Source organism: Barbus barbus, assembly GCF_936440315.1.
Source record: "Barbus barbus genome assembly, chromosome: 1".
Taxonomy (NCBI): domain Eukaryota; kingdom Metazoa; phylum Chordata; class Actinopteri; order Cypriniformes; family Cyprinidae; genus Barbus; species Barbus barbus.
Genome location: NC_136729.1, coordinates 32,676,743 through 32,699,450, shown reverse-complemented (window position 1 = coordinate 32,699,450; position 22,708 = coordinate 32,676,743). Strand labels below are relative to the sequence as shown.

The 22,708-nt window shown below is 37.0% G+C and overlaps 1 protein-coding gene across 1 annotated transcript in view; it reads right to left on the bottom strand.

The window, feature by feature from the left end:
- The window catches only part of LOC306874057 (arf-GAP with Rho-GAP domain, ANK repeat and PH domain-containing protein 2-like), a 95,261-nt gene extending 73,495 nt beyond the window's left edge, over positions 1-21,766 (bottom strand). The window contains exons 1-6 of the mRNA XM_079423778.1: positions 21,632-21,766; positions 13,620-14,410; positions 5,617-5,690; positions 4,236-4,312; positions 1,576-1,640; positions 525-917 (exon numbers count right to left, since the gene is read on the bottom strand). Of these exons, the coding sequence (XP_079279904.1) occupies positions 525-917; positions 1,576-1,640; positions 4,236-4,312; positions 5,617-5,690; positions 13,620-14,353 (1,343 nt within the window). The 5' untranslated portion in view covers positions 14,354-14,410; positions 21,632-21,766. The remainder of the gene's footprint in view (positions 1-524; positions 918-1,575; positions 1,641-4,235; positions 4,313-5,616; positions 5,691-13,619; positions 14,411-21,631) is intronic.
- Positions 21,767-22,708: the final 942 nt, after the last annotated feature.

The following is a 22,708-nucleotide window of genomic DNA, read 5'->3' as shown; positions in this document are numbered from 1 at the left end:
TGAAGACCCAAACTTTTGAACAAGGGGGAAATTGTATAACTACAATCCAAGCTGTAAAATACAAATGGAAATAAAAATAAAAGAGAAACCAGAAACAGCTGTGGTACCTTCATCTTAATGTATATTCATGTATATTTTAATGACAAATTTTCATTCATTTTAAAAAAAGCGAAGCAGAATAAGGCCACTTTGCAATTGCAGACTCAACATGTGATGTCAAGCTAATAAAGATAATAAAAATCCAACATAATTTGAGTCTCTGAATTTTAATATATAATTAAATATCAAGCAGCAGCCATTGTTTGGATAATCGTAAGGTCACGTGGCCAGCAGGAACACATCACTGCTCTTAGAACTGGCTCATTTAGTAATGCTGCTAAATGTGAAATGAGTATTGTGTCATGAGAACTACAGTGGATTCAAGTTTCAAAGGTGTGGCCAACCAACCTTTATTCTCAAGAAACAAAAAAAAAAACACAAAAGTATACACAAAGAGTGCAAACAGAGGCCTGCATGGTCCTTACCCTTGAGGAGAGAGTTTGTCTAGCCAGCCTGCTTTGGTGGCAGCATTACGAGTCCCATAGAAGCAGGCATAGGGAGAAATGGAAACTTCTGTTAGAGAAGAAAGGTTTGGTCTCAGTAGGCCTGGCAGGTCATCTTGTGACATAGTGTATTTGTCCTTCACATCTGTTTGTGGCTTGGCCAAAGCTGATGGTCCAGTGCTCGAGAGAAGAGTAGGTGAAGTAGGATGTTTAAAAGAGCATTCATTAGCCAATCGCTGACTAAGCGTGGATTCCTGGACAGTGGAGTAATCATCCTCATCATCATCATCATCATCATCATGGACATGATGCTGCTTGGAAAGGTCTTGCTTCTTGTTATTGTGTGCTCTTTCTTGGTTTTGTGTTTGCTTGTTTCTAAAAAAAATAAATAAATAATTAAGTTAGCATAAGGAAAAAGCAAAGTAATAACATTCACAATGATTAGGTAGATAACTTCATTTCATTTCCATTGCTTTACGTTCTTTGAAATGATGACAATATTTAACGAGAGGGACACTGTTCCTGAAGAACGTTAAAAGTATAGGTTTACCCAAAAATTACAATTCTCATCATCATCATTTTCTCACCCTCATGTCATTTCAAACCTGTATGACTGGCTTTTAAAAAAGACAATATTTTGAGTAATGTCTCAGCTTTTTTTTAGTCCAGACTTTTTGGCTACCAAATTCTTCCAAACATCACATTTTGTGTTCTGCAGAAGAAAGGAAGCTAAACAGGTTTTATTTTTGGGTGAACTATCGCATTAAGAATAGATAGAGGATATTCAAAGAATATTTGATAATGAACACTTTCATCAATGAAAATTATTTCACACCCAAGGTGCTGATGCTGATTGGCCATTACACCTGGCCATCATATCCTACAAACCACAATGTTGACAACAGAGAACCTCCGAGCACCACAGTGGGCATATGAAAATCTACAAACCATGTTAAAATAACTGAAATCAACAAGAATTAGAGGACTTCACATACAAAAACTGAAGAACACTGAAGTTCACCAAACAGTTCACCTTAACTTCTGTTGATCCAGGTTCTCTTTTACTCCTTGACTGGACATAACTTCATTGCCCACATCCTGAAAAACAAAAGCAATCAAGATGAAACTAAAAGCAAGTATATTTTCTAAATTCACCCTTGTTATCTATGTCTTAAGGCATTTTCAAGACCTGTAGACTAAAGGGACTTAATCATACCATAATGTATGAGGGGCCGTACAAGCCATAATTCATTCTGGTGCTCTCACACACTCACATTCTCCTTTCACATTCATACATTTTTGCTCTCATAGTCACATATTTTAACGCTCACATTCATATATTTACCTCTTATATTCATACATTTTACGCACACATTTATACATTTTGCTCTTATGGAAATGTATTCAAAGTATACATTTAATTGTATAAAAAATAAATGCATGCATGTGTAATGAAAAGGCATGCATGTGTAATGATAAGAATATATATGTAAGAGAAGAATATATGTATGTGTGAGAGAGTATAGTGGAAACGGAAGGCAGGTTAGGCGCAGCCTCAGCTGTGTTGCTAGAGACACTTACTATAACCGTCTATGGATTTTTTCCACTATATGACAATTTAGGAAGTGAATAAAGTGGGAGGTGGCAGAATCAGGTTAGGGTCAGCGATATTTTATTATATTATTTCCATTACTCAAGATTTGGACTCTATTGAGGTTTATTTCTTTTTAGATAGTTTTGTTTGTTTTTTGTAGCAATATCTGGCAACACTGCATCTCCGGCATTTAAACTGACACGTGTCTATACCGGACGCAAGTGGCCAGGCGTGATGCGAAAAAATACAATATACAATGCTGCGCTGGAGCGACATGATAAATCCCAGACAGTAAAACTGATGCATCATTCTAATCATGACGTACTGACACAAAGTTCAAATGATTTGCAAGTCGCTTTGTGGCATCCAGTGCAGACTACTAGACTGTTGCAGCGTGGCGCGTCCGGTGTAGACACCGTGTGACAGCAATCAAAAATGGCCCATATACAGAGCGGGAAGGTTATTCCTGACACCATTCGGTAACACAAATGTAGTGATCATAATAATACAAAGATGCACTGAAGACGGACACGAAGAGGAGAGAATAGTCGCGCAAGCAGATAAAATACTGTAATTCATTGTTTGAGATGCTCGAAATACTGGAAGAAAACCATAAATATTGAATTGGGGTGGGGGTTATTATGTAGGTATTTCTGAGGAGAACTGTCTTCAGAAAAGTTTTGATGGCATTTTCTTTTCCTCTTACCTCTGTAAAATACATACAGTATTAAATGTTTATAAGCGTGGAGCTGTGTACATCAGTGGAAACGCTATATTGTTATTGCTGTTCTTTAAGCGCCACCTGCTGTCAGAAAGTGAATTTGCCTTTTCATCAGAATCAGAAAGAGATTTATTGACAAGCGTTTACACACACAAGGAATTTGTCTTGGTGTCAGGAGCTTCAGTATTGAAAGTACAGACATAGTGCAGACATACATATAATTAAGGTAATAAAACACTAAAGAGTAATAATAAAATATTTATTCAGCTCATCTGATGTTTTAGTTTTGTACAGTTGCTTCATGTTGCAGATATTTTTGTTTGTTTGACCAATAACAGAGCAAAATAAACAATTAATAAATTAATTAAATAAATAGGCAACGAGTATGGGAATCGGCCCATTTTAATGTAAAAAAAATAATAATAGCAATTTGGAGTTGGTCACGAAAAATTCTGATCAATGCATCCTTTGTACATAGATCTGAACAAGTGAATTACATAAAGATATTTTAAAATAATAATAATGTACTTGAAAAGAAAGCAGGATGACTTTGAATAGCATCATTGTAAAATTGTGAGGAAGAGCTGAGCAAGTCTTGCACATGTAATTCCTGGTCTGAGAGTAACTTCCAGCTTAAACAAGAAGTAATGGATACCAAAAAAAAGTTAGAAATGTATGTATGTGAATGGAGAATGTATGTGTGTGAAAGCAGAAATGTATGTGTGTGAAAGGAGAACACTATATTGCCAAAAGTATTGGGTCACCCCCTTCTTTAGAACAGAAGAAGGCACTTCCAAAACTGTGGCAACAAAGATGGAAGCATAATTCACGTATTTAAAAACTGTATTTCCAACTCTGTTGCAACAGTTTTGAAAAATAACTGTACCCATATACAAGTCATTGGTGTTTGGTGATGAGTTTTTGGCTCAAGGTCTGCATTTAAAGTCACACCAGAGGTGTTCAGCTGAGATTAGGACTTTGCTTTATACAGACCAGTCAAGTTCTTCCACACTGACTGAACCAATCATTTATTTTTGAACCTTGCCTTATACACAGAGGCACTGTCATGTTAGAATAGAAAAGGGTTCTGTCCAAACTGTTGCAATAAAATTAGCAGCACACAATTCCCTAGAATATCATTATATGCTTAAACATTTAGGTTTGTACTCATGGAAATTACTAAAGTAGTCAAACCTGTTCATTAGAAGGGGGTGACCCAATACGTTTGGCAATATAGTGTATATACACACACATACCATACATACATACCATACACACACACACACACACACACACACATATATATACACATACACGCATATATATATACACACATATACACATATATATATATAAAAAAAAACTCATATAAACTCACCAGTTCCTTTTCTGCTGAATTGTACAGAAAAAGCTCTCCATATGGGGCAATGGGGGACAAGGTCCTTTGAAGTGATGCTGTAATTAACACAACGAGAATGAATCATTATGACAAAGCAGGTTGTGGTTTTGTGGTTCGATTTTAGGAGGAGGGCAAAGGAGAAAGTAAGACAAAGAAAGAACGAGGCAAGAGAGAGAAAAGTACAAGCATAAAATGAGATCCCACACATTGTCCTTTAGCACAGCCAGCTTGGAAAATGTACCAAAGAGGGAGCAGCTTGGGTGACTGGTTGTCAAGGTGACAAATGACCACCATATCTCTGCGGAGACAGTAAGGGGCAGCATGAATTCCAGACTGTTCTTTCCGGACGGACGCACACATAGATATATAGACAGCCCACCCCCCCCACCCCCACCCCCACCCCCACCCCGCTAGATAAGACCCTACTGTAGGGTGTTTGATCTAGACGGCTCTATGTTATCTATGATAGAACTGTACTGTATTTTATCACATCTTAACCCAGTAGCAAAGGTGTCATTTCAGATCAGTGTCATCATTTATCATTATCAAGTGTTGACCTTCTAACTACAGATGATACACTCACTCTCTCTCTCTCTCTCTCTCTCTGCCCTGTTTTAGCTGTCTTCTACAAGAACCGGTTTCAGTATAATTGTGTAAATCGCTCACTGAGCATTTTGGAATCGTAAGTGAGACAGTCCCCATTCTTTGCCGTCATCCTTAACTTGAAGACCAAAATATTATAAAACTGTAGATTAAACATTGATTTTTCTCATCTTATTTTCTGATCATCAAGTTCTCTGTTGCAAACGAATTCCCTGTTCCCAGTACTTAAAACTTTTCCTCTAAAACTTCATCTACCTTTCTATTACATTTTAGTCTCCAGAGAGTGAGAACAAAATTAGGTTGTAGATCTAGTAGATATAGGCATTATTAAACCACTTTTACACCTAAGACTGGTTTCTGACTTCAGTGTAACTCCCAATTCCCGACTACACACACACACACACACACACACACACACACACACACACACACATCTCGCTGAAACAATTTCCAAACTATTCCTCTAGGACGCTAAAAGCACCTTTCCTGCCACAATTACTAACACTGCGACGTGTTCGGAACGGGGACACAATGGAGCATTTCAAAGCCAAAGGCAGTTTCAAAGACACACAGCAAGCTGCTGTAAGTTTGGCAAACTAGGCTTCTCCACATGCATGCATGAGGAGATAAGAGCATATTCCACTGAGAGACAGCATCCCATTTTTTTAAAAGGGTAAAAATGTCTCAATGACTCAATCACAAATCAGAACAAAAGATATAAACCGTAGCAGCTGAAATAAAGTGAAGCGAAGTGTACCTTTCTGACTGCCTGTGGGGCAAATGGGTCCCTCAGACTTTGTGAGATGGTCATTGTTGTTTGCTGCCTCATTCCTGCACACACAGTTGTAAGGAGAAAAATGTGAATGTTTTGTGCATTTCTGATTGTTTGAATGGATAGAAAACAAAAACATTTTACAGTCCCACAATGTTTGCAATATTATAATAATCTTTCAATATAATAAATTTGACCACAAATCCTAATAATAGTTTTATGTAAAATAAGCTATTACATTAAAAGAAAATAAGGCTATTTAGGCTACATTGTGAATTTTCATTTTTATAAAAACGTACTAATTTTGTGATTATGACGCGCTTCATAATTTTTAGTTCTGCTTTGACCCAGAAACACATTTTATGCACCAAATTTATTTTTCTGAGACAAAATCATTTAAATGGATGTTATAAAATCTTGTTTATATTCTACACAAATGTATAATGTATTTATCATTTTGCCGATATGATTCTCTATAGAGACGCTTTTATCTTCCTGATGTAAATGTCACGTAGCTGGCACGTTCTTGACAGGCTGTAATACTGATGATTTCCCTGGTTTAAACAGCTTATAGGCACAGATATGATGCATGATTGTAAGTTGTCATTTATTTTTTAACATATCTTCTGATGTACATTCATGTAGGGATGCACCGATACCGATACTGGTATCGGGTATCGGGTCGATACTGAGCTCATGTACTCGTACTCGTATTCGTTAAAATGCCCCGATACTAAACGCCGATACCACGCATGTGATCAGTGCCATATTCAGACAAAGAAACACCAACAACAGAAAAATAGACAGCAGAATGTAGTTATTAGAGATTAAGGATGTCTAAAAATGTACATGCAATGAATATAATGTTAAACATTCAGTATTAATGCCTGTATAGCTGATGTGAGCAAGCTGATAAGCAAAACACGCTGAGTGGATCCAGCGCGCGGCGGCGCAGATGCGCAAGCTTGTCGAGTGAATATCCCTTTCTCACAGATATCACTGGAAAGTTTGTACTTCGGTCGGAAATGTCAAAAACGAGTAAGTAAAACAATGCACAAGTTACTTAACAGTAGGGAGAGAGAGATAGAGAGAGCGCGCGCGCACTTCTGTGGTGTGATCTTCTTTATTGATGTTCGCTCGGCGCACATCATTTGAATTAAAACTAAATCGTAAATATATGACAACATATAGGGGCATTAATTCACTTTAAACATCATTTATTTTTAACACGAGTGAAACACAAGTGAAACTATCAGCCTGTGTGAAATGCGCTAGGCTGTTCTGTACTTGTCCCTGTCATCTGCTCCGGTACACATAAGTGCCGCGCTGTGCGTGTTTTCCTTGCTTCATGCGTGTTTCTGCAATTATATGGCTTTGAAATCTAAATGTTTCAGATGAAAAAAAAAAAAATTATTCTATATCTGAAAATGATTGATTTATAACGAGTGGTTCCCTGCATAATTACAGCAAAAAGCGTGGTTACAGCACTGAGCCACTGCAATGGAGCAGCTCTAATGCTATTTAAGATGATGTACCATAGAGCAAATAAATAAATAAAAAATTAACAGTGAAAGTAACAAAAAATTGTAAATTACATTTTAATGGGCATAATTAAGTGTGAAAAATAACCGAAGGATATAGTCAAACCAAAAATTATTCAGAGACCAGATATAATTTTTTATTTTTTTTTACTAGTGGGTGCAGGACACTATAGGTAATTTAAGTAACTGAGGATAGCAAAATAAAGTAAACTGTGACAAATTATACCCAAAAATTCTTCATACAGTGGACTACCAGTAAAATTGATACAAAAGTGAGACCAAAAATTATTCAGACCAAGTAATGGAAAAAATTGAAATTCAGGCTTTCATGAACCTGGTTTACAGCATGCCCAGGAGACTACAGGCTGCCATTAAGGCTAAGGGTGGCCCGACAAAGTATTGATAGTTGTGTAAATATTGTCATACCAACAGCTGTCTGAATAATTTTGATTGATTGATAGAAAGGTATTATCAAGCTAAATTTGTTCTGACACAGTTTAACTTGGAGTTCTTGTAATATTTTATTAGCATTTTCTAAACTATAGCGAATAAAATGTGAGAAATGTTGAAGGTGTCTGAATAAATTTTGGTTTGACAGTATCTATTTGATAAATGAAGTTAATCAACTAACATTTTACATACTCATTTGTTTTCTTTACCCAATATTTAAAAAATTTAAAAATACAATAAAAATATCGGTATCGGTACTCGGTATCGGCAAGTACCAAAAATTAAAGTATCGGTATCGGGCGAGTACTGGAAAAAGTGGTATCGGTGCATCCCTACATTCATGTTATAACTTGTATTAAATTAAAGAAATGTTCATTTAAGTCGTGCTCCGTGCTGCCGTTGCCTGAGACAGATAACGCAATCTATCCCAGACTACATTAGACTTTGGAAACTTTTATATGTTTTTTTTCCCAAATTTGTTCATAAAAATGCCTTCAATTCAAGAACATAGAATTTTGTAGGGGCACAACTGAATTGTTCCTAGCAATAATTTTGATCAAACAATAAAATATATTTATATGTAACCACTGTCGTTGTCATCATACAACGGACATTACCTGAGAAGTTAAAGTAAATTTGTCAGCAAACTGCACTCTTTCAAGGACGTGCTTTTAATGCATGGCCAAAGTAAGAACATAATCTAAGTGTTTAAAACATGCAAAGTAGGATTGCCAGCTGTTTCCGTATTTAAGTAACATTCCATATTAAATATATACAGAAAGCATTGTGTCACGCCCAGTTTAGGGAGCTAAACACACACCAAAAAATAAAAAAACAAGAGCACCATTAGTTGAAACTGTAATAATATCATATTCATTATTATATAACATATTTGCACTCTTCTGTGAATATTTGGATTTGCCCTCCGGAGAGCATCAGATGTTTCTCTTTACAACGTTTACAACGTTGAGCACAGTAGCCAATCACAAAAACGCGTCCGTTGAACCATGAACTGAGATGAGTGACAGGCTCAGTGCATTTGAAATTATAAAGGGAGCACACATTCTAAGCTATCTGTAATGCATTCAGATTTTTTTAATAAAGGGTTTTTTTTTCATGATGCTAAGAGGAACAATGTCCCCTCACTAAAATTAGCTATATAAATTATAAAGTTTAGTTATATAAATGCTAAAATGAATCTCAGATGTGAACATATTTGCTTTGCTTAATCCATACATATATTTTATGAATGGATTAAGGATTATATATTTTTTTATATTGTTTATAATGAATAGATTGAGGAATACTAAGAAATTTGATGTCTAACTGAAAATGAAGGAGTTATTTTTTACAACATAAGCTATACTTTGTACACAGTGTTGTTATGGTACACTATTTGTCATTTAACAGTATGTATAACCTTTTGTTGTCAAATTATATATATACATTTTTTTTTTTTACTAAAGCCTAAGTGTCTTTGTATGTATAAGAAGTAATGTACCATAATAATAATAATAATAATAATAATAATAATAATAGCATGAATATTTAAATCTGGTGTATTTCGTAGGTATAGTTTAAACCAATGTTTTTATGTTTAAAAAATCCATTACAATTGACAATATGATCATATTTTTGGTGAGTTTATAATGTAATACATTTCTCAATGTAATAATTGTTATTACATTATGAGCTCAAGATTTTATTATGTTTTGAGAAAATTATTACATTATGAACATTTTATTACAATAATAATGTAATACTTATTACATTATGTGCAGTTATTATATTATGAGTTAGCGGATTACCTTGATGCAGCCAGATCAGAACAGCACTATTAGAACACTCTGCACGTGGTTGAGGCAGACCGCATTGCTGAGGCATAACCTAAGGTTAGAGCATCAGACCCAAAGGTTGTGGGTTTGTTTCTCAGTACTAGCAGGAAATGTAGGTGGGGAGAGTGAATGAACATTGCTATATTCCACACTCAATACCCACAAATCAATACCCACACTCAGCTTGATGCTATAAACTGCATAGTCATTCATGACAAAATGGCGCTGGCAGTGGGCCAATAAGTAAAGAAAAGTAAAGAAACTTAAAAAAAAAAAAAAAAAATGAGCAAGCCACCAAACCCCAAATTGCTCCCAGGCACCAAAAATGGCTGCCCACTGTTCCAGGTCCACAGTGGATCTGGAGGTAACAGTGGAGCGTGGAGAACAGGGATAGGAACACTGGAGCAACTGGTAAGTAGACAAAAGGTAAGTGGGTCAGGTAAGTCAACATGGAAAGTTTGAGACCAGACAGTGAGTGAACGGGAGGAGTGCAGGGATATAGTGCTGCTGATTAGTGCTGACAGGTGGCTCAGGGGATTGGGATCTGGTGAGTGTCATTGGTGGAGACTGCTGTGACTGTGGTGACTCTCTGAGAACTACAGGTCACGTCACTTTCACTGTTGTACATTAAGAAATTACAATGATTTGTTTCCCATTTTTGATGTATTATTATCAAAGATTGTAAAAAGTCATACTTCTAACTGTATTATATGTTTGGTAATGTTGCTATAAAGCACAATAATGCAAATGTTTTTTTGAAATTCATAAATATTGAATTGCGAATGCTAAGCTGCTTCATTGTATTTCATTTTCATTCTCAGGTGATTGACCTGGTAATATACAATTTAAAATATATCACTCTTCTTGTTTGTGTACTAGTATTATCTTTCAGTTTCAAACTTTCAGTTTAATTGAGGGTGCTTTCACACTAGCACTTTTGGGTGGTCTGGGGTTCGGTTCACGTGAACTCCGGTACGGTTCGCTGCTGTTGTGAACACAATTGTACCAAATCACGGAAGTGAACAACTATTAATGGCGTATTATTTGATAAAAATTTGTATTTGTGTACGTTTCACTTACTTTCCTGACGAGCGTGACTGACGCGCTGCAAGCAGAAAGCTGTATGTCTCATTTCTGTTCGCTTTCAGCGTTCTTTAAAACTTTAGCAGTACATTCGTAAGACAGACGTAAGTGGTTTATGCACTGAAGCTTTGTAAACAAAACAAACAGTTCAAAAACGTAAATATATGGCCAGAGGAGAACTGGCCCCCCGACTGAGCCTGGTTTCTCCCAAGGTTTTTTTCTCCATTCTGTCACCGATGGAGTTTTGGCTCCTTGCCGCTGTCACCTCTGACTTGCTTAGTTGGGGACACTTCATTTCCAGCGATATCGTCAACCTGATTGCATCCAGCTCAGTTTAAACTGAACTGAGCTGGATGATGACATCACTGAATTCAATAATGAAATGCCTTTAACTGAAAATCTTTTTTTTAATCTTTTCATTTTACATTATTGACACACTATTTTCCTTTTTTGATATTGTGCAGTTGCTTTGACACAATTTACATTGTTAAAAGCGCTATATAAATAAAGGTGACTTGACTTGATGTAAAAGTGCAGATAGCAAGCTTATGCATTTTCCCAAGATGGTCCCCACTGCAGAACACAAGATCAGGGGGCGAGGTTGGCTCCATCCACCTCACATATACCTAAACCTACCCGTCTCCACTCCCTGATCCCTAAACCCACCCATCTCAACCCCTAAACCTACCCATCTCCACCCCTATACCTACCATCTCCACCCCTAGATGTGGATCCAACCCCGCCCCCTGGATCTTTGTCCTGCAGTGAGGGGCTACTGATTTTGCCGCCTTCTCCCGCGCCGTCGTTACTAAGCAACAGGGTAAACAGCTGCTGGCTTGATGACGCAAACGAACCGCGGTTCGGACCCAAAACAATTATATGAACACAGTCCAGCGAGGGCAGGGGGAGGGGGAAGCAAATGAACTCGGGTTCGGACCTAGTCGGACCATAGCCAGACTGACGGCTGAAGGTCTGGAATGTATGGTAGCTTTCATTGGCCAATGCCCACCCATGAGGCCGTTTGACCGACATGTCAAACAACGAATCACAGTTTGTTTCGTTCAATATCAAGGTTCGGGGGGTATGGAAATGTCGCCACAATAACAGACGTGTGAAACTCTTGGATGTTTTTTAAAGATTCTATGCCGCAAACTTTAAATATTTCACTTACTTTTGAAAATCCAGCATTTATATGATCCTGATAAACGTTTTTCGTCACCGTTGTAAACACAATGGCTTTCTTCTTTTGTGAGGGGGTTTGGCGCCATGGCATCTTTGTTTCCAGGCGGAACGTCAAAGAACACAACACACACGTCTCACGGAAATCCTGTATAATTCAACCAATCCGACGATGACTTCGACACACCTGAAGTGTTTCCAGATAAGTGTGCCATATGCATCAGACGTTTAGCCAATGTTCCATGGGCGTGACGTCTGAGGCTGAGACTAGTTCGGACCAGGCAATTGAACCAAGTGTGAAAGCACCCTGAAAGTAGCATGACTGTGACTGGGGGTGTGACGAGATCAGTGACGGCTTGTCGGGAAGGCAAGGGAGGCATGGCCCAAAATTTTGAGGTGAAAATGGGAGGAGGAGGACGATTTAATGTTAATAAAATTCACAATTAATTTCCGTTCATGTCTTAAAATGTGTATTTTTTTTGTTTGTAATTTCACAGCTGTAATATCATAACATGCTACTGAAGTTGGATGTAATTACAACCGCTAAGTGATAGAGAAAGGGAGGGGAGGCCGGGGAAGCGCTGAGCTCTCGTGCCTCCATTGGTAAAAAAAAAAATAGCCAATCACCATCGAGTGTTCACTTTTCAGCGCTGAGGAGTGTTGAGCAAAGAAACCGCCGAAGGGTATCAACCAATCATTATAGAGATGTAAATTACATTATATTAGTTTGAACGTCACCAGCTACATTTATAACGTACCGAGTACTTATGATGAGCAGCGATATCAAATATTTGATCGCCAGCAGATTTACCAAGCTTCAAACAGTGTATATTCAAATTAAAAATAAAGGGAGAACACGCCTAAGCTGGATATATATTTGCGGCTTAATTAAATGGCATATTACAGAATTTTAAGAAGGGATGGATGTTTGCTTCAAGTGATAGGCCAGGTCAGTGCAATTATATTATCTTGCTGTATGAGTCCTTTTCTTTACGGCTTCTGACTAAAAGCAACCAAAAAGCCATTTTTAAAGTGGTTACGCAATGTTAATAATATTAATAGGCAGGGATCCCCAGGCCAATTAGTGTGCCTCCTCCATTTTAAAACCCACGAGCCGCCACTGGATGAGATCTTATGCCACAATAAACAAGAAGTTAACACTGTGGTAAATTTAACAGTCAATATTATATGTTTTGCTCAATTTCGCCAAGGAAATAGTTCCAAACAAAACCTTACTGAATGAATCAGCTGTTTGAACAAATCAGGTGCAGTCAAAATGCACCTGCATTGTTTTGCATTTTGTGACTATCATTCGAATGATATAGCTACTGTTTTTCATGATTGACGATTTCTTAAAAATAGTGTATTGTCTTGTCTCATTCTCGTGAACCCAATATTGTGTATCGTCTCTTGAGGTGTCTCGTCTCACCCCTATTTAAGGCATATGCATGCGTTCACCATGTTTGTGTGTCACTGTGTCAGCATATAACACAAATTTATTTTAAAAATGCTCTGTTGGCGCGATTTGCCTGTGTTAGCACCTATTTTGTTAGAAAGGTACAACAGGTAAACATGGCAGCACTTTGAACACACTTTATGCCACTGATTTGGCTCATTGCCAAAGAACTTTACTACAACCGGTTTAAATTAAGATCTAAGAAAAGTCACACCCCGAACAGCATATGGAGTTCAGTTACCCAATTACCTAAATTAAAATCACAGAAACTTTACTTTTAGTTTCTGTCCTGCTAATGGAGAACTATGATTTCTGTAAAAAAAATATGTATATATATATATATATATATATATAAATAAACAAAACAAAATGTCAATGCATCACTAATGACAAACAGATAAAAACATATTTATAAATGTTTCATTCATTTACATATTTACTCACCAGTCATAAGGAGGTATGAAGGGATTTTCAGGGATCTCTGGTACAGGCCTGTGTCGTAGTTTATAGGAGCGGGTGGACCTCGGCTTGGAGGGTTCCTTAATGAAGGTGCACTGCTCATATATTTCATTTTCAACCATTTCTCCCTGAAACCCTACAGAAGCTCCTTCTGAGGAAAAGTCATCATTCTCATCTGGAACAGGTTCTTCTGAAAAGTTCTCCAGTGATTCGCTGCTGCCATGCTCAGAGGAGGAGCTAGAGCTGGAGGAAACTATGTGACATGTAACATTAGGAAGTGAATGAGGAAGTGTAGCAGAATAAATGGCTATCCGCTCTGAATCAGCAATAGTCCTTGAAGGAAGAGTTTGCCTTGTCATCTCGATGTTACTGCCCTGAGAATGCTGACAAGATGTTCCTCTCTGCTTAGCCTTGGGAAACACCTGTCTAGGTCTTGGGATCGGCGTTCTCCTCACTGGCACTTTACCTCCATCCACTTCCATCACCAGGGTCTCCAGGCTGCTTAGGATCCTCCGCCGGTGTCCTGTGGGAATATTGTCCATCTCGAGGAGCTGCTCCTCAGTTAGGCTCCTGAGGTCCTTAAAGCAACGGTAGCCGGCCCGGGCGAAACTGGAGGCATACTGGGGCAGGTGCAGACTGGTCAGCCACCGAGTAATTTCCTGGTCGGGCTCCATAGAAGACAAGACACAAGGGTCTTCAGTGGTCATGAAGTCTACCATATGCCATTGGATGACGAGGTTACAATGAGGCAAGTTGTAAAGATGTAGGAGCACACCCTAGGAAGAATAACTTTGTGTTTGTGAATAATTTTCTTTACATTAAACAAACAAACAAGTTTAGGAATTGAACACCCAAATGCCTCATCCACTTTAAGTATGAATCATCTTGACAGACTAATAAAATATGATACATTTGAAAGTTTTGTAGCATAAAATCTTTATAACATAGTATTTGCAGAGGTCACAAGCATGAACACATACATACCATAAGAATGGCACAACAAAATACACTGGTGCATGGCCTTTCGGAGATTTAAAAGCAAGCAAAATAAGCAAAAGGTCTATCCATGACACTACAAGAAACCAGCAAAGCTGAAACAGGGATGATATGTAAAGTATTCTTGTTGTTCTTAGAATCAGTGCTTCTCCAGTTCATTCCGAACAAGATGCAGAAGATGTATTATTTTTAAAAAATAACACAATCATAAATTCTGCTTCCAACAAAGTGGGATAAAACAGCTTGGGATAAAAGAGTTTTCAAAGATTCATAAGTTTTAAAACACACCATTTTATGAGCAACATAAGATCTAAATTTAAAAAGAATACTGCAAGATTTTAAAGTTTAGATTCAACATTTAAAGCAACAAGCCAAATGAATCTTATCTTTATATTTGTAACCACTCTCTATCTCATCCCTCATATTCTTGAAAATTGAGAACTTTTTAAGATCAGACTCTTTACAGTTTTGTTCTTCAGAGGGAATGGACAATTGTTTGTGTGTCATCTGCAACATGATGAATCAACGCTAAAGGCCTGTTTACAACCAATACAATTATATGGTTTGAAAAACTGTTGCAAATTAATAAACAATTTAATTTGAATGAAGAGCATTTAATGTGCCTGTTCAGCCTGACAAAAACATTTGCATGTGTCAACTGGCCAACCCATAAGACTTGCACATCATGTACCCATAGACGCTGCTGTTACATAAAAATATGACTTTGTGGCACACACAAGACTATTTTGCTAAGCAACAGTGAATAGCAGAGGAAGAATCCAGGCTCTGCTCTCGTCTCTGTACTCTTCTATTTGGTCCAACCTTTTTTTTTTTAAAATATCTATTTTTGTCATTTTTGCCTTGTTTATTGATAGGACAGTAGTGAGACAGGAAGCGAAGTAAGCAAGAGGGGGGGTGGGAGCAGGAAAGGTCCGTGAGCCGGGACTCAAACACGGCACACCCGAAGTGCAACGGCGATGCATGTTGACGCGCTGCCCATGAGGCTATCGGCACCAACTGGTGCAACATTTTGAAAAAGAAGGCAATTACAACAAAAATCAGTAACTGTTTATAGTTACCAGCTATTTTCTGGTAACTATTTTATTTTCTATTATAAAATCAGGATGGAAATGAAATATAGATAGTGGTTATAATATATAAAACCCTTTCTTTCAAGACTAATTTGGCTTGTCGTGTCAAATGTTGAATCTAAACTTCAAAATCTATTGTATGCAGATTCAGATCTTCAGACAAGAATAGATCGGATAGTGTCAGTATAATCAGATAACTAGCCATCCAAAGCTCAAACACTCACAAAATATATCAATTTTCTGGCATGTTACAAACAGTTTGTATAATCACAGTATAAATGTATGAAGGTTGACAGGTGCAAAGGCATGAAAAAAGGAGTAGCTGTCCACCGTGTTCTGTTCACATAGCATATATCAAATGAACTCACTCTCAAAATTAGCTGTTCACTCCTGTAAATTTCAGGTAGTCCCTTTGGTTATGGAAAATGACTGCAGTTGTCTTTCATAACCAAATTATGTACAAGATAACCATGTTTAGTAATCCAAACAAGACAACGGTATTTCACTGCTGTCTGACTGTACACGTTTTGGCTATGTGAGCTATGTTCTGGTTTTTAGCTGTTTTTTTTCTGAAATTAATTGTATATAAATATATAAAAAACATCATAAAAAATAAAGCACATTTCAGAATGATATGTTTTTTTGTACTGTGACATTATTCCCATGACAACATTTTCATAAGCATCTTTAATGATGCTTGTTCTTCCACTGCAGAGATGTTTAAACAAAGTGACAGTAAACTTTAACAGTGATGTGAATATTAGTTCCACAGCATTTAAAGAGCTCTTTCAGTACTGCTTGGAGTTCTCTGCTTCTCCTTTTCTCAGCAATGCTTCTTCATTTAGCTAAAATAACAACACTGGGTTCAAATATAAATAATGTACAAACTCTAATGTAATTACAAGTCTTGTGTGGTATTTTGCTTTTAAATTTATTGTCTATATGTAGTAGGGATGCGCGGTATATCGGTACTGGAAAAGTACCGGTATATTATATTTCAAATGGTATTATATCATAATTTTGCTCAATTCGGTATTTCATACGCTGCAGTTGTGAAATGCACCTATAGGTGCTTCCCAAATTGCTGCGCAACCGGTAAAATGTGATAACACAACAACGCGATGCATCAAACAGATGAAACTCTATCAATGCACCCGAAATTAATAAACAAAGAGAACAGTAGAAGTGAAATATGGCATTATTTTGGATACAAAACAGATGACAAAGGTGAAGGAACTGACCTCACTGCACCTGTATGCAAGCGTTGCTATAGGCCTAAATCATGTTGCCAAAGGAACACATCAAATCTTTAAGCATTTGTCGCTTGCTCATCCTGATCTTTTCAAAGTATTAAGAGATCGACAGGCGAGTGCATCATTCATAAATTCAGATTTAATTTGAACTTTTATTTACAACTGATCAACGCACATTCAGATGTGATACAGTAAGATCAAACGTGCGTTTGTGACACAAAGTTTTGGTCACGATATAAATGCACTTGCATTTCATACAATCGAATATAAATAGGATTTGAATTGAGCAAGAGTTTTGCTATATTAATTTTAGTATCAATGATATGAAGGGAATGTTTCTGACGTGCTGCCGACCGCTAATATGAAGCAGCCGAGAGAGTGAGATTTATATTTAATGCTTAAATTTTCTTTGGCTGAGTCTGAAATCTGAAAACAATCTGAGAGAAAGAGAGAAATAATAACATGATTTTGAATTTTACTTTGACTGTTAGAATAACACTTTACAATAAAGCAAACATTTGTTGCATTAATTGCGCAACTTCAGTTGTATTTTTCCCTGTAGGAGTGTTTGTCATGAAAGACTGCTAACTCTCAAAACATTTTTTGTTAAGATGACTGAAAGGAGGAAAAACCAAAGTGAAGTATGGACTTGCTTCACGCAGTCATTTATTTACTTTATAACAGTGAATAAATATCGGTTCTGCATATCGATTATCGGGCTCATAAACATGCAAATAATTGGTATCGGTAAAAAAAAATCAATATCGGTCGATCACTAAATACAATAAACTGAAATTTGTACTTTTTTCATTTTTTGGCAAACAAAGTGCTGCACAACAGAAGTCTACAGTGATGAACACTGATAAAAACTGTGTGATATTGTTTTATAAACTGTATTATTATTATTATTGTTGTTGTTAGTATTCTTACTTAAATTGAGAAGCACATTCTACTCTACAACAGTAATTTATTTCTGTCATAACCTCTTTAAATTAGACAAACTTTTATATTGTCGGGTTGTAGTAAAGACTTTTGACTTATCCTAAGATAAACCAATGATAATATGAGGTACATTTTACAATTTATTATTGAAACTTATGTAAAAAATGTCCTTATCCTTATTTGGATAATAAAAAAACTCAACAAGAAAAGCGATCTGAAAAGTAATAACAAGATGAAATAAGATTCCATTACTGCAATACAGTAATTCATTAGATTAAGTTACTAAATATAGGCTGCTTTCCTAAAAAAAACTGCTAATCTGTACCTAAATAATTAGTAACTCTACCAGACTAAGTGCAAGGTATTGTTCACCAAGCATAAAAGGCTGCTTTTGTTCAGATCAGTTTAAGCCTTGTTTAACAAATAAGATTTTTCAGATCTGAAAATCTGTGTCTGGGTAACCGGCTAAAACATCACAGCTTTGGCACAAACCAATGCTTTCACAACCTCTAAACCTGCACCGACATGCATCAGAGTTTTACCAGTTCAGACACAGGGACATATATTTCATGAATTACAGAGTAGCACAGCATATACTGCCAATGCAGCAATTCACTGCTTTCCTCCATGAAACAAGTTGCAGATCTGTTCCTTGACAGTCGCAGACAGCAGGGATAAAACTATTTAGTATGCAAGGCAAGGCAAGGCAAGTTTATTTATATAGCACATTTCATACACAGTGGTAATTCAAAGTGCTTTACATAAAAGAAAGTGAAATAGACATTAAAAATCAATAAACATATGGAAATAAAAATAATAAAAACAAGGAATTTTAAAATGACAGAGATTGATTTCAAATAAATTTAAAGAAAATTATTATACATAAAATTCATTGCAGTCAGTTATAGGACATATAGCACACATAACATATGCAAATAATAAAATCTAACTAACCATATAATTGGACATTGTTAGCACAAGAAAAGGCTTCTAATTTTTTTTTTTTTTTTTTTTTTTTTAAAGGGAGGAGAAAATACTTTCTGTATCTGTTGTTTTGGCTGCAAATTCATCTGTCACTTGGTAGAAGCAGGCAAATTATTCAGATTATCCAGGCTGCATGACATGCTTTCATTCCAGAAAACCAGGGGAAATATAACTATCCAAGGTAAAAGAATGTCCTAATCAGACTACGTTAAATACGGCTTCACTTGAAGCAAGGATAAGCATTGTTTTGTGCAGTGAATTTATTGTCTCATGTGATCATGAGTCTATCAAATATCAAGAAACGTTTAGGCACCTTTTTTCACAAGAAAGTAACAATGGGTCTCATTCACTAATAAGTGCGTACGTTTTTCGTACGCACACGAGCTTGTTCTTAAACTCGTTCTTCTGTTAGAGAATCTGGAGTCTTCTAAAAGAGCGCCCGCGTGCACGAGGTTAGTGATTAGCATAATACAAGTCCAAACCAGCTCCATATAAGGGCTTTCCGCAAAGCGCCACTCGTCTAGAGAAAGACAATTATGGCATCGAAACAAAAGACAAAGAAAAATAACTTTAACGATAATGAACGTGAGGTTTTGCTGTCGGAGGTGGAAGCCAGAAAAAATGTGTTATTTAAAAGCAACTGAACAGCCATTCGTCACTCTCAGCAAACATATCTGTGCGCCAGAGCCGGCGCCAGGGCACCTCCATCGGAGGGCATTTAAATTTCTGGGGGGGGGGCACAAATCACATTGTGTGTGTGTGTGTGGGGGGGGGTGTATTCGTGAAGAGCGTGCAATCTGTTATCGCGTGCAGTTGCTGACGCTCGCTAAAGCGTTCAATTGCTTTCTTATGTGCGCTGTTTTATCGGTACTTTCGCTTTCAAAATCGATCGCGTTCAGCAAGGAGGGGAGAGGATGGAAAGTGGGGAGGCACAGTAACTCGTTTGGGGGGCCACGGCCACGCTGCTGTGCGCTCTCTAAAGACGCGCTCTCTCCTTAGAGCACGCGCCGCAATGTCTTCAAGCAGTACCAAGTGTGCCATGCCTCTAAACACAAGGTGAGAAACAATAATCACCGTTTATATAAGCATAGATCAGGTGATTTGTTGTTTGGACCTCTAATTTTATATATATATTTATATAATTGGACCTCTAATTATACTTTATTATCAATTTTAACGTCTAGTTACTTTTCACCCACCCTGTACATAATATATCTAATTATATGTGGGGTTCTTTATACATGCTTATAAGGCCCTGGGCGTACATGATTATTGCGTACGTGTGGTATAAGTTGTTCTTGAATTTTTTCGTACATTTAGAATAAATTTTAGTACGAAAGTTTTTGATGAATCATGATTTATTCGTGAAAACGTCCGTACGCACATTTCACGCAAAAATTTGTGCGTACGCATGTTTAGTGAATGAGACCCAGTGTCTTCAAAGCATCACAGCAAATCAACAGAAATCACACTTGCTCTGATGAATGCATTCACAAAATTATAAATTTCTATTGAGGAATCTTATTTTGCATATTGTTATTTTGATTATTTCAAAGCCTTTTCTACAGACAGCTGCTTGTTAAACAATTGCAAACAAAAAATACAACTAAAGGTATGTTTCTTAAAAGTTCAAAGACTAGTGACACAAAATTGCACATCTGAACTTCATTCCACCAGTACAGACAGGTTAATCACTTGCTCATCATTACAAGTAGCCTACACAATATTAATCTAGACACAATGGAACACCCAAAATGTTCACAAAACCATTAAAGCTAATCTAGCAGATAGACTTTTACAAAACATTATTGCAAGCTGGATTATTGAAGCCTGCAAAAACATGTTGCAATGCCATCTTCTTGTCTTCATAACAAGCACAAGCATGTAGGCCCGTGCCTGACTTCCACTGTAAACCACAGTCATTATAGTGTAAAGAATGTACACAAAGAACGTGCTTAAAGGAACAGCTCACCCAAAATTCGCTGTTTACTCACCCTCGTGTCATTCTGTGAAACCCAAAAAGGGATGTTAGGCTGAACAACAGTCTATGAAGCGAATGGTGACTGAGACTGTCATTCCGCCTAACATCTCCTTTTCTGTTCCTCAGGAGAAAGTCATTACGAGGGTGAGTAAATCATGACAGGAGTTTCATTTTGGGTAAACTTTAAACGTGTGGCGATATTTCGCTTGGCTACTCTGTTGTCCCCATTGTACTCTTGAGTCATACATACCAGGCATTTCTCTCCCATAAAAATCCACCACTAAAGAGCAAAGTCCAGCTATTAGAAATGTTTAACAGCGGCGTCACGATATAATCAATTCTTCAGCACGGCACATAATTAACAGCTGTCTATTATTTGCTTATGTAAAAAACATACTTTAAAAAAAATTACAACATGCATTTGTTAGGCTATCCGTTATGATAACAAATGTTATGAGTATTGCAGAAACATTTATTCTGCGTGAAAACTTTGTTAGAGGATAAGTGAGAACTTTTGGCACTTTTTTGTTTTGACGGCTCGAGTGAATGAGCGCAATAGCAAGAAGTTGAGGGTGTCTGAGCAAAACACACTACAAAACAAAAGATTGTAACCCAGTTAGATTGTTTAACTAACTAGACTGATTTAAGACCATTTAAGTACAATAACATAACGCCATGAACGAAAGTGAGGCGCTCAAAGCGAAATCTTGTTGTTAAGGAAAATAAAGCAGGTCTTTTCTCGAAACATACCTCAAACCGTGACCACCCTTCTTGCTGTCACACTGTCGCTGTAACTTTCTGAGGAGAAGTTGTCACTGTCTGCTTAGCTTGAAAACGTTTGTCTAAATGCCGTAGTTTCTTTCTATCCAGAGGTCGTTCCGGATTTCGAGTCTAGGCGCGCGGCTCTCCACGCCTACCTGCGCCCAGCCAACCGCGCCTCAATACTACACCGCTGTCAACATGTGGCCAGTGTTGGGGAGTAACTACTGACATCTAACGGAATTGAGGAATTTAATTACAAAATAAATGTAATTCAATTACAGTTACTGAGAAAAAAATTTAATTAAATTACAGCTACTAGTGAAAATGTTAAGAATTACAAAGGGGGTTACATCTGAATTGTATTCACACACACACACCCACATACAGATTTTATTTATTTATTTCATAAATTGCAGTGAGTGCTCTAAAATATGAGACATCCTTATTTCAGGAGTTTAGGACACATGTTTATTCAATGACTCCTATTTGGATTAATGAATTTGCTTTATTTTTAAGATTAACTTGTTTTTTCTAAGCTACTGTTAGATGCCTGCAGTGTACATTTTAAATAGGGTAACTTGTAATCTGTATCTCATTACATTTCCAAAGTAACCTTCCCAACACTGCATGTAGGACAAATGCCCAGGCATGAGGTAGAGTCAATTACAATTCAAATAACATGGCAATATACTAATGTTGGTAATTAGCTCAATTTGCAAAAAAAAAAGTCTTTTTCTCAGTCTTTGAATCTCTCCACTCTTCTGCATGTTGCAGCTTGATGCGCCTCCAGCGACGGATTCTGCAGGAATTCATGTCAAGTCAACCCAACCACAGAGCATAATAACACAACTGCTGGGATATTCAAATACATGTCTCAGATAACATATTTCTTTGACATGAAAACTATTTGCATATTTTTATATAACTGGAAGAACAATATAAATACCAAGAGAAGAGAGAATTCAGAAATTTGTGGTAGTCACTCATGTTCATGACAAATGTTATGTGTCATACCAGAATCTTACGTGATAATCTTGCACTTAGTGTATGTTCTGAGAGTGTTTC